General features: G+C 35.6%; 1 protein-coding gene across 1 annotated transcript in view; it reads left to right on the top strand.

The window, feature by feature from the left end:
* LOC124960106 (uncharacterized) overlaps window positions 1-12,858 on the top strand; it is a 168,270-nt gene that overhangs the window by 70,205 nt on the left and 85,207 nt on the right. The window contains exon 2 of the mRNA XM_047518665.1: window positions 10,346-10,583. Coding sequence (XP_047374621.1) covers window positions 10,366-10,583 — 218 coding nt within the window. The 5' untranslated portion in view covers window positions 10,346-10,365. The remainder of the gene's footprint in view (window positions 1-10,345; window positions 10,584-12,858) is intronic.

Consider the following 12,858-nt stretch of genomic DNA (forward strand, 5'->3'; position numbering starts at 1 on the left):
TTTCAGACTTTCTAGTTTCAGTTAAATGTATTTTATAATAAAATAAAAAAATTTTTAAAAATCGCAAAATGATCCTTTTGGATCATAACCACATTTAAAATACCCCCAAAGTCAGATTATGCAAGTTAAAAAATTTTCTTGGAGTTGAAATCTAATACTTTTGGGAAATGGCATGAATTCTTTCAGACTCAGGGAGGATAGTGTTATAGCCCAAATTCAAAACCATCTGCTATTCCTAAAAGTCATGAGCAGGACTACAGGTGAGACGATTCGGGCCATTTAGCTTCACACAATTTCCTGGTCCCCGTCTGGCTCCAACCCTGACCAGGTATTATCTACATGTAGACTTTTGCTCTCACAGGGGACTGGGTGAAGTAGGGTGAATTTATTATACAAACTCATCACTGCTGCCAGACAAGAGAGCACCCCTCCCTGCCAAGCAGTAAGCACTAACCTCTGTTGGCAAATTCAGCAACTGCTCTTAGAAAGCAATTGACCAGAACATTCGAAAACTTTATCGCGTGCTAGACTTCAGCCTTTGTTTACTTAAACATCATTTCACCTAAATGTAAAACACACTGCTGGGACCCTTCTAATTTTTTTTTTTTTTAAAGATTTTTAATTCAACTATAAAGACAACTCAAGTGAGAAACTTCAGTACGCTGATTTTGTTCTTTGAGTCATTGCACTGTAATTAGCTGAGTTGGGTTTTAAATGCAGCACGAGAACATCTTTCTTGTCTGTTTATGTCAGAAAAAAAATGGCTAATGAGCACTTATCAAAAAGATGAACATTTTTTTCATTAGATTAAGTAAAATCAAAACAGATTTTATAATGTACTATTATGTTTCAGCTTGGAATAAATTGAGTCAAATAGCTAATATCTTCACAGTTCCCTGATAATGTCTCTGCATGGCAGGATCCGCCACCCGCCCCTCCCCCACACACCTAGACTTTGGGAAAGGGCCTGTTCACAGCGACTTTCTTTGGGGTATAGGGGCACATTCCTAAAGGGTGTGGAATGGCTTTCATATTATTTGTAACATCTGAATGGCAGGGAAGCTCGTCACCCCTGATTGTCTCTGCATCTTGCCACTGTTCTTTGTTACTTAATAATACAGTTCTTTAAGATTGTTCCTAAGAATGACTCCTCTCCAGTGTCTTAAAGCAGTCAGTCAAAATGCCACAGGGGACTCAATACCATGCAGAGCTTTCTTTTGTTTGGAGATTTCTGTCGTGTTCCTGTGGACCCGGGTTAGCCTGTGTGTTACCAGAAGGTACAGATGGCAAAGGCCGATTCCTTAGGAAGGTTTATGGTGAAAATGCAAAAGTTTAAGACCCTTCTCATTTTAAATGTCGTGGGGATGAGTGGTCATGGTAAGGTCACCAAGGACTGTTAAGTCATCACCTTTTCTTCTGTTATGTGAAGGCTGTATGCATGCAGGTGTCTACATAGACCTGTGTACCTGTGTGCACATCCATAAAGCGACCATGGTAACAAGGCTTTATGTGAATAGGAGAGGTGCAGGTGCCTTCCAGAGGCCTAGTACCAGAGGTTTGGTCCTCAGTGTGGTGCTAGTGGGAGGTGGTAGAGACTTTTGGAGGTAGGGTCTCGTGACAGGCCTAAAATCATGGGATTGTGCCCTTGAAGATAGTTGGACTCTTTCTGGACCAATGGACAAGGATCTAAAACCCCTAAAACTGAGCCCAAATAAACTATTTTATAAGTTGATTTTCTCAGGTGTTTGTTATCATAACAGAAATTTGACCCACACAGAAGAACCTTGCTTTTCTCAAGTCTTCTGAGTTTGCATCAAGATGAACGGACTAAGAGGTATATTCTTTGTATAGAAAAATGAAAACCTGCTCTGAACCCTTAGTATAATCGTATAACTTCTGTCCACATTGCATATTTTATGGGAGGCAATTTATTAAAGTATAACACACTCATAAATTTAAGAAACTTGATGAAGATTCATAAATTCTATGAAGTCACATACCAATGTCATCACCCCTGGACAAAGGTTTAGAACATCAATAGCACCATAGAAAGCTTCTTTATGTCCCTTAGTCCTTATCTACCACTCAAAAGTAATCCTATTCTGAGTCCCTCACTGTAGATTACTTCTGATGTTTTGGAACTTTATATAAATGAAATTGTACATTGTTTGTTTGCTTTACCTCAAAATTATGTCTGTGAGATTTATTAGTTTGATTCTGTGTAGCAGAAAGTCCTTATTTTTCATTGCTGTATAGTATTCTATTGTAAGAATCTGCTATCATTTGTTTATTGGTTTGACTATTGATGAGTGTTTTGTTTCCAATTTGGGGCAAATATGGACAATGCTACTATGTGGTTTGTATGTGTCTTTTGGTGTACATATGTATGCATTTCTATTGGTTTTATACCCAGGAGTAGAATTGCTGGATCATAGGATATGCATTTGTACAATTTCAGTAGATACTGAAAAATAGATTTCTAAATTGTATGTAGCAATTTATGCTGCCACCACCAAAATAATAAAGTTTTAGTTATTCTACAGTCTCACTAACACAAGAAAATCATAGTCATTCCGAAGAGTTTAAGGAAAACCCTGTGGTTTTAGTTTGAATTTTTTTGATGATTAATGCTGTTCAGTAACACTTATTATGCTTAGTGGCCATGGATATCCCCTTTCATTAAGTTCTATGCAAGTCTTTGTTTTGGAATTGGATTGTCTTTTTCTTCTCACTTATTTGTAGGAAATCTCAACATTTTACATATATATAATATATATCTTATCATGTCTTTTGAAAAGCATAGGTTCTTAATTTTAAAGAAATTAGATTTATTAATCTTTTATGGTAAATGATATTTGAGTGATCTTTTTAAATTGACAAACATCGTATACACTTGTCATGTAGGACATGAGGTTTTGGAATATATGTGCATTGTGGAATGGCTAATTAACATGCATCTTCTTACATACTTGTCATTTTTTCTGTGTGATGAGAACACTTAAAATCCACACTGAGCTGTTTCCGAGAACACAGCACATTATAATTAATGATAATCTCCATGTTGTACAATAGGGCTGTTGAATTCATTCTTCCTAACTGAAACTTTGTATCTTTGGAGGAACATCCCCCCCACACCTTAATCTCCTGCTTTAAGAGATTACTTTGCTCACCCCAGTGTTACAAATATATCCTGTGTTACTTTCTAGAAGCTTAATTTTTTTTTCCTGTTATTAATTGTTAGTCCTATTATTCATGTGGACTTCCTTGGCATATTTTGAGATAGGATAAAGTTTCATTTGAAATATTAATTATATTAAAAGCATCTTTTCCTTCATTGGCACTTGTTTTATAAATTATATAGTCTCATGTGAGTGAGGGAACCTCTTTTTTAGACTCTCTGTTCTGTTCCATGGATATATTTATTTATCATGTGCCAATACCTCTATTTTAACTACTTTCTATAATAAATCTTGATATTTGGTAATGTAAGTTAATGTCTGCTTTGGCTGTTCTAAGTCTTTTGTCTTTCCATGTAAAATTTAGGATCAGTTTATTAATTTTCAAAGGCAGGTGGGCTGGGATTTTGATTAGGATTACATTGAACCTGTAGAGCAATTGGGAAAATTGACACTTTGACAATACTTGGTCTTCCAGTCCATGAAAGTGGTATATCCCTCCATTTATGTAGATGTTCCTTAATTTCTCTCAGCAGTGTTATACTGTTTTCAATATATGACTCTTGCACATTTTTGTTAGGCCTTTTCCTAGGGGATGCTTTTGATGCTATATATTCTTGGGTAGTTTACATTATATTAATGAAAATGGTATTGTTTTAAAATTTTCACTTTCTAATTGTTTGGTGTGGTATAAAGAAGTACAGTTTATTTTTAACTATGCTATCTACATCCGATGACTTTGATAAATTCACTTTTTAATTCTTGTTAGTTTATTTTGAATATTTTATGTTAAAATCATATCCCTTGTGAACCATGACAGTTTTTCTTTCAAAAAAATTTTAATTTTCTTTGCATCACCTGTGTAATATCCACTATAAGTAGTGATTGCAGACATCCTTATCTCCCAATCTCAGAGGGAAACGTTTCAATAGTTTACCCTTACTGTATTTACTGTTGATCTCAAAACAGACATTTTTCATTAAAGATATTCCCTTCTATTCATAGTTTAAGATATTTAAAAATCATGAGTGAGCATTGAATTTCATTACTTTTCCCCCTTACATCTATTTAATAACTATATAGCTTTTGTTATTTATGTAGTCAATGGGGATGAATTTTATTGATTTTCAAATATTAAACCAGTCTTTTATTACTGTGATATAGTAACTTAAGATTTATTTGTTTTACATATCACAAGATTTGATCTTATAATATTTTTGACTTTGCCAAACTTTTTAATCTATATTCATGAGCCAGATTGACATGTACTTTTTCTTTCTTGTAACAATTTTCCTTTATTATGAAGTTTTGTATCAAGGCCTCAAAATATGATTTCAGAAGTGATTTTATTTTATCTGCTTTTGGAATAATTTGTACAGCATTGATTTTAATTCCTGAAATGTTGTAAGAATTTACTGATGAGTTCCATTAGGGCTGGAAGTTTTCTTTGTGGGTAGGATTTTAATTACTGACTCATATATTTAAAGGACATATAAAGGTTTGGATTTTCTATTTCTTCTTGTGTCAGTTTTGATGTTAGTATTTCTAAGAATGAATTTGTCCCTCTCATTTGAATTATTAAATTTATTGACCTCAAGTTATTCACACTACCTCAACTTTTTAATGCCTTTAAGATCTATAGTGATGTGTCTCTTTTTTTGCTTATGTTCAGTTTTTGCCTTCTGTTTTTTTCTTTATAATTTTACCAGGGTTTTAATCAATTTTAATCATCCCTTGCCACCAAACAACCCACTTTAAAAAAAAAAATACTTTTTGTAATTCCTCTTTTACAGAGATTGACAAAATGTGACTAATGGGTCAAATCTAAACCACAGTCTGTGTTTGTAAATACAGTTTTATTGAAACATAGGCATATCCATTTGCTTATGTACTCCTGATGCCTGCTTTTGTGTTACGCTGGCAGAGTGGAAAAGTCGGTACAGATGTTACTACCCAAAATGTTCTAAAATGGTCACCATCTGTCCTTCACAGAAAATTTGACTACCTCTGCTCTATTATGTTTTTTTCCATTTCATTGATTTTTGTCCTTATCTTTGTGTTGACCGCTTACACTTTTCAAGTTTAATTTGCTCTTTTCTTTGAAACTTCTTGAGATGAATCCTTAGATTATTGATTTCCATCCTTAGTCTCTTAATTGTTACATTTTAATCTACACATAGATTAGCTGTGTCCCACAAGTTTATATTAATATTTTCATTATCATTCTGTTGAAAACATTTTCTTATTTCTAATATGAGTTCTTATGTGACTCATAGGTTATTTGCAACTATATTGATTGATTTTCAGACATTTGGGGATTTTTTAAAAGTTCTTTGTTGTTATTGTTATTGATTTTTAAATTAATTCCAGTGTGGTCAGGGAACATGCTTGTCTGGTTTTAATTCTTTGGGACTTGTTGAGACTTGCTTTATGACCCAGAACATGTTTTATTTTGGTAACTGCTCCAAATATGCTTGAAAATACAATTGTTGGGTGCTGTGTTAAGTTAATCATGTTGCTCTAATTTTCTGTATTTTAGCTAATTTATTTTCTGCTTGTTTTTTCACCTGAGAGAGGTGTATTAAAGCTGCACAGTATGGTTTGGAATTTGTCCAGTATGCTTTTGGCTTAGTTAATTTTTGTTTCCTGTATTTGAAACTATGTTATGAGATCTTCATGTTGATATGAACTTTTATAATTATGATCTTTATACTCTTTTATTAAAAGCCCCTCTTTTAAATGTAATAGTGTCCAAGATCTATTTTTTCTGCCATTAGCATATCTATACCAGTCTTCTGTTCTTATTAATATGTCTTCCAGCCCTTTACTCCCAATTTTTCTGCATCTTTATATTTAAGATGTATCTCTTATAAGTAACATGTACTTGGATTTTTTAAAAAATTCATTTTGCCGGTCTTTGCCCTTTATCTGGAGTATTTAGTTATTACTAATGTAATTATTACTGTTTTCACCTTATCTTACTGTTGTTTTTTGTCTCATTATGCTTTTTCTTTCACCTCATATATTGCTTTTTTTAGGGTTGAAAATGTTAATTAAACTTTTTTTTCTATTTTTGTTACTATCCTGGAGGTTATGCCATGCATCCTTAATCTATTCTAGTCAGTGTTGAATTTGGCAGTGTTACCACTTGCCAAAAAATGCTCAAACCTCACAGCTCTGGAGCAAATTTACCTTCCTATCTCTTCTGCTACTAATGTGGGACATTTTAATTCTATATCTCTAAAGCCCACAAGACATTTTTGTTACTGTTTTAAATAGTCAATATTAATTTAAATTTATTCACTTTTCTACCCTTTCCATTGCTTTTATGTTCTGCATTATTATTCTTTCATTGAGGATGTTTTTTCTCCTGCTTAAGGAGCCTCCCTTCAGCATTTCTTTTAGTGTAGATCTGCTTGGGATGAATTTTCTGTTTTCTTCATCTGAAAATAACTGGTTTCTTTTCATTTTTGAGGATTAGTTTCCTTGGGTATAGAATTCTAGCTCTGCAGTGATTTGAGTACTTGAAAAATGTCATTCTTGAGTGTTGTCTTCTGTTGTTTCCACTGGATAATTCCACTTACTGTTGTTGCTTTTAAAGTCTTTTCCTTTGAATTTGATGTTCAACTCTTCCAGATTGAGCCAATGGGAACCCCTTTGGTGGGCTTTTGGCATACCCCACAATCTTCGAGCATTTCATGACAGTATGTTGCAAGATCATCTTTTACTTTCTCTGCCTCCATACCTGAAGTAGTTATTTCTTCAAAGAGTCCTGGTTCCTTTCCATGGAGAATGGTATTTAGAAATTAAAATCTTGACATTAAGTGCTACTGGAGTGCCTTTGGGTCAAGGCTCAACCAGGCTAGGGAATCCCTATAACTAAAATCTCTCTCTTGAATCTGTGAGTTCATATCAATTCTCCTATATCCAATCTAACACCAGATGATTCATTTTAGTCTTGCTTCTCTCTCTACAGTATTTTCAAATTCTTTGTGCAGTTGAGAAACCTGGTTTTTAATATCCTTCTTTGATTTACTCATTTGTCTGGGCTTCAATTAACAGGAAGCAGACTCAGAATTGCCAACCATATCACTATTAAAACAAAACAAAACAAAACATAAAAACATTAAAAAAAATAATGCTCAATTTGTTAGTGGATCTTTGTGTCTTTAGACCAAAAGTGTATGGTCAAAAATAGTTATTTTTTCCCCATTAGTGTGACTGTGTTATTCATTTGAAATCTAGTAAAGTTCATTTGCTTCTGTTTATATTCCATTTTAGGTTTTCTCCACCCTCCATCATAGATTTAACATCATCATCATCATCATCTTCCAAAATATTCATGGTTCCCAAACTCAAAATGAGATTAAAAGGTGTATTCAGAATAGTAATTCTCTCCTCTCCTCATCCATTCACCTTGTTAATACATGCTCACTACTTTCTACCTTCCTGAGTTGTTATTTTGTAAATCTAAGTACAGAAAATACATTTATGTGATACATCTTATTTCCTCTTCTTTTTTACACAAAGTAGCATTACTATATATTTATTCTTTTGCACTTTCATTTTCCTGCAAATCACTCCATATTGCATCTTTAGTCTGTTTTCTGCTTCATGATAGTCATTATATGAATGACTATCATTTATTAAACCAAATCTCTTATGGATGGTTCCCCAATATTTCCCCATTACTAACAGTGGTGTATCTTGTCCATAGGTACTTTTGTATTGTTGAAGGTTCATCTTCAGGTCTATACTTCTTGCAAGTTGAGGGCTAAAACTCACGATGGCTTTATTAGACATTGTCACATTAACCTCCTTAAAGGTGGGGACCTTCATACACACATTGTATGAGAGGGTCTCTTTCCTCGAGGCCTTATCAAAAGAAGATACTTTCAAGCTTTGTAATGGTACCAAATCTGATAATTGAGAAATGGTATCTCCATGTATTTAGAATTTGCATTTCTTTTATTATGAAAGATGTTCAACATGTTTAAAAAGCATGTTAAAATCTTCCTTTGTGCACTTTCTGCTTGTGACTTTTACTTACTTTTCAGTTAGAGTTTTGATGCCCCCCACCCCTCAATTTTAGAATACTTCATGTGGTAGGAAGGATATTACTCTTAATATCTGATACATGTTAATCATAGTTATCTTAAAATCTGAGTCTGTGGGGCAGTTTTTAGTGTATTTTTAAAATTCCTTTGAATTTTTGTCATGTATACCTCTTTCCTGGTAGGCCTTGTAGTTTTTGATTGAATGCCAGACTCTGTATAAAAAAAGTTGCAGAGATTCTGGAGTTATTATGTTCTGCCAGAAAGAATTTGGATTTCTGCCGGATGACAGGTGACATGGGGAGATAACCTTTAACCCTGACCAAAGCTGATATAGGTCAATTTGAGGTTCATACTTACTCTGAAGAAGTAGCCTTTTTTGGGGTAGCAGATGAAAGAGAACACAGTAGTCCTTTACCCAATTTTTAATCAGATAATTTGTCTTTTTATTGTTGAGTTGTAAAAGTTCTTTATATATTCTGGATACTAGATTTCTATTATATATGGGATTTGTAAGTATTTCCCCCATTCGGAGGAATGTCTTTTCAGTTTATTACTAGTTTTGCTGAGGTTTTTGTCCTTCTCAGAAGCTCTGCAAGCTAATTTCTGTATCCTCAGCACTATGAAACTTCTGTTTTCTCCACAAACCTTCAGCCTCATGACAGATACTTTTTGCTGGTTTCTCTGTCTTGTCCAGAGCTACCGAGAGCCTTGAGTGTCTGAGAGGGATTGCGGTTCAGACTTGCTTCTCTGAAAACCCACTCTTCTCCAGGATGGGATTGACCTTTCAAATTTGTCTGCTCTTCCAGGCAGCAAGACCACACAAGCTCTGGGTGGCTGCTCTCTCTTCAGCCTTTATTCCCTACATGGCAATTGGCAAATGCCCCAATGAGAAGCAGCAGTGGCAAATGCCACACTGTGTGTCACCCTGTCCCCAGGGATGCAGCCTGTAAATTCCTGCTGCCTTCATTATTTCTCAATACCTTCTGACAGCTCTTCTTTTATGTTTAATCTAGCTTTTATAGTTGTTCTCAAACAGAGGGGTTATTCGGATACTAGTTATTCCATCATTGCTAGTAGCAGCAGTTATCTTTCCACTTAGCACATTTCATTAAATTTGTATGGAAATGAGGGAACACAGTCAAATTGACAAAGCATTTTAAAATTGACAGGGAAATTGGCTTGCTCATACTCTGCTAGGGAGGGGATAAATTGGTACCACCTTTCTGGAAGGCATTAATTTATATCAAAAACCTTAACACTTCATTTGCCCTTTGACCCAGCAATTTTTGCATCTAGGAATTTATCCTAAGAAAATAATCATGAATACATGTGAAGGTTTACTTGTAAAGATTTTTTTCCCCATGACCAAAATTGGAATAAAAATCCTAAATCTAAACAATAGGGGATTTAAGAAATTCTGGTGCATCAATGCATTGACTAGAATGGAATTTAATGTTACAGAAGATGAAGACTATTTAAGTACATTAGTGATCTACTATTTAGAGCAGGAGATTGTAAAACAACACATACAGTTGGATCCCATTAGAACCCATTAAAAATGCACACCTAGGTATATAAAACTAGAATAATGCACATGGACTTGTTAATGGTGGGTATTTGGGGGTTGTTGGATTTTCTTCCTTTTGTAAATGCATATTTAAATTATTTTCTGTAAGACATGATTTTTTAAAAAATTAATATGCTTTTTAAAGAACTTAAATTGGCAGGTCCTGTTGATAATGTTTTCTGGTAAACATCTTATTTTATACTGATGCTCTGAGCTGTATTTTTATACTCTTAGGGACTTGTAGATTTCATCATATTTCACCACATTGAAAATACTTTGTGGAACAAAAGACCACCATATAAACATACTATAAATACCTTCTGGTAAAATTCTGACAAAAGCTTTACCTGTTTCTGTCAGTGTGTGCTGAAACAGTTTTAGTAAAAAGTACATAGGGTTTGTGACAAGGACCTGGATGATAAGGATGATTTATTTCCTAATGTTCTTTTGAAACCAATGACCAAAATTCAATGTAGTTGCCTTTGCAAAACTAAAATCCAGTTTTCTGAAGAGTATTCTTATCTGTTGTTGCTTTTTCGTTGAAGGTCCTCTCCGAGGCAGCACTATGACGTCTTGGGTTTCCAGGCTGTTTCCTAGGAATGCCTGTACCTTGGCTACTTCATCAAAGAACCAGGGACATGAGGATTGTCATCGGCAGCACAAGGCCTACGGGTACTTCTTGCCCATCCAGACAAGATGGCAGGACAATGACCAGTATGGGCACGTGAACAATGTCGTGTACTATAGCTACTTCGACACCATTATCAACCACTACCTGATCAGGTAAGCCTGGGTTCTGTAGCTCCAGAGCTTCACTTTGACTCTTTCACACATACTTGGCTGGGAGTTCAAGTACAGCATCCTGGGAAGAGAGCTCCCCACCCCCCATTTTTCTCTACTTGCCCACCTCTTATAGAGAGACCTGAAGCTCAGGTTATTCCAGGGGAGAACAGAAGGACCTCCATGTGAGTGAGGAATGTGTCGCCACGTGTCTCCTGAAGTCTCAGGTGTTCGCATATCTTGGTTCTTTGCACTGAGTTGTCAGCAAATGTGCAGGCTCTGAATCTCAGATAAGCACGGACACAAAACCACATAATGTTCACAGGCTGGGTAACTTGAGCAGATATTAACATCAACCCTCAAGGCCTTTTTGTGAGCAAAACAGCTGCTTCCCCCACAGAGGGCACATAACAGGGAGAGAGGGAAGATGTAAAGATGCACATTATGTCTTCTGAATGCTGATGACAATTGCTTTCTGATTGGTGTGTTTGCATCGTTGGTGAGTATACATTTGGTTAATTTAATTCTCCATATGGAAGACTGTGTCCTACAGAGACCTGTGTAAATACCAACCTTGCGTTAACTGTGTGGTTTTGATCAAATTGTTGAACCCATATTGAGTCTTCCATAAAAATAACTCACATTTATCAAGAATCTGTGTCCAGCCCTGTGAAGCGTTTTATACTCTTTGCTATTTAATCCCAAGGCTACTCTGTGAGAGAGAAGCAGAGACTGTCAAGTGTTCCTGATCTGGCTGGCAACTGCCAGTAGCAACATTTCCTTGCTTTTCCTTCCATTCTGGTGACTCTGGCCACCAAAGTCCCTTTTGCAGAATCAGCCTTCAACCATTGGCTGATGGGAGTTGGTGTATAAATTCCCCAGCTCCCTCCCCTCTTGTGTGAGGAAACTCTGAGGAAATACTTCACACAGGCACCTGGGATTCCCTGGTAGGATTAAACTCCTTACCTAGATTGGTAGTCTTTAAAAACATTTTTAAGATAAAATTTAATTCAATATTTTAATCATTTTAAAGTATACAATTCAATGGTTTTTAGTAAATTCACAACGTTGCCCAATCATCGCCACCATCAAGTTCCAGAATATTTTCATCATTTCCAACAGGTAGCTCCGTTATCTATTAGCAGTCACTCTCAAGTCCCCTCTCTTCCCACCCCTTGACAACCACACTAATCTACTTTCTATCTCTATGGATTTGCCTATTATAGACATTCCATATAAATGGAATCACACAGTATGTAGTCTTTGGTGTATGATTTTTTTACTTAGCATGATGTTTTCAAGGTTCATCTGTTACAGCATGTATTAGTACTCCGTGCCTTTATGTGGCTGAATAATATTCCGTTGTGTGGATATGCCACCTTTTGTTTATTTATTAATCAGTTGATAGACATTTGAACTGTTAACTCTTTTGGTTGTTATAAGTAATACCGTTGTGAACATTTTGTGTACAAGTTTTTGTGTGAACATCTTTTTGATTATTTTCATTTTGGTCCCTCCCTCACTTCCAAAGGAGTGCTTAATCTATCAAAAAATACCTTGGTGTTCTCACTCAGATTGCAGATTTGCTTAAATTTCTTCTTTTCCAGTGCTGGGGGTGGAAACCAGGGCCTCACAGTTGCTAGGCAAGCTTTCTACCCCTGAGCTACATTCCCAGCCAACACTGCTTCTTTTTTCAAAAGGGTATTTTTTGTTACCACTTCCACTTGGAGAGCACCTGTTTCTTGTGTGCTGTTTGGTCCTGAATCTCCACATTTATTTGCCTTTCTGTGCATCTGTCAGTAATTCCTCTAGAAAGCGGATCACGCTTGCTTACTTGTGAATCATAAACTGTCATTTGCAGCACTCATTTTAGCTTTTAGGAGAATGTGTGCTTTATAGTTTCAAATCCACAGCAAAAGGTAAAAACAGTATTTGAAGTTTAATTGCCCATCATTTGTCAAATAGGGAAATTTGATGGTGAATTTTCCAACTCGTATAGTGCTATGCAGTCCTGGGAACAGTGAGCCTTGGACCTTCTTTGGGTGGACTCTTGAGTCACCGTAAGACAATTGGTGTTTGGTTTTTGTGGCTTTTGAACATCTCCCATTTAAGAAGGAGGGTCTGGAAAGACCCTGTTGATGAGGCTTGACTCCTTTATCTAGTGGAGATTATTTCTGTGTGGTCCCAATTTGTTATAAACCACTTTATCCAAGGTCTACTTCTGCCAGTTTTGGGGGCAGGGATGGAGGTTGGCCGCTCATAAGGGAGAATTCTTGCC

This window comes from Sciurus carolinensis, chromosome 11 (assembly GCF_902686445.1).
Source record: "Sciurus carolinensis chromosome 11, mSciCar1.2, whole genome shotgun sequence".
Classification (NCBI taxonomy): domain Eukaryota; kingdom Metazoa; phylum Chordata; class Mammalia; order Rodentia; family Sciuridae; genus Sciurus; species Sciurus carolinensis.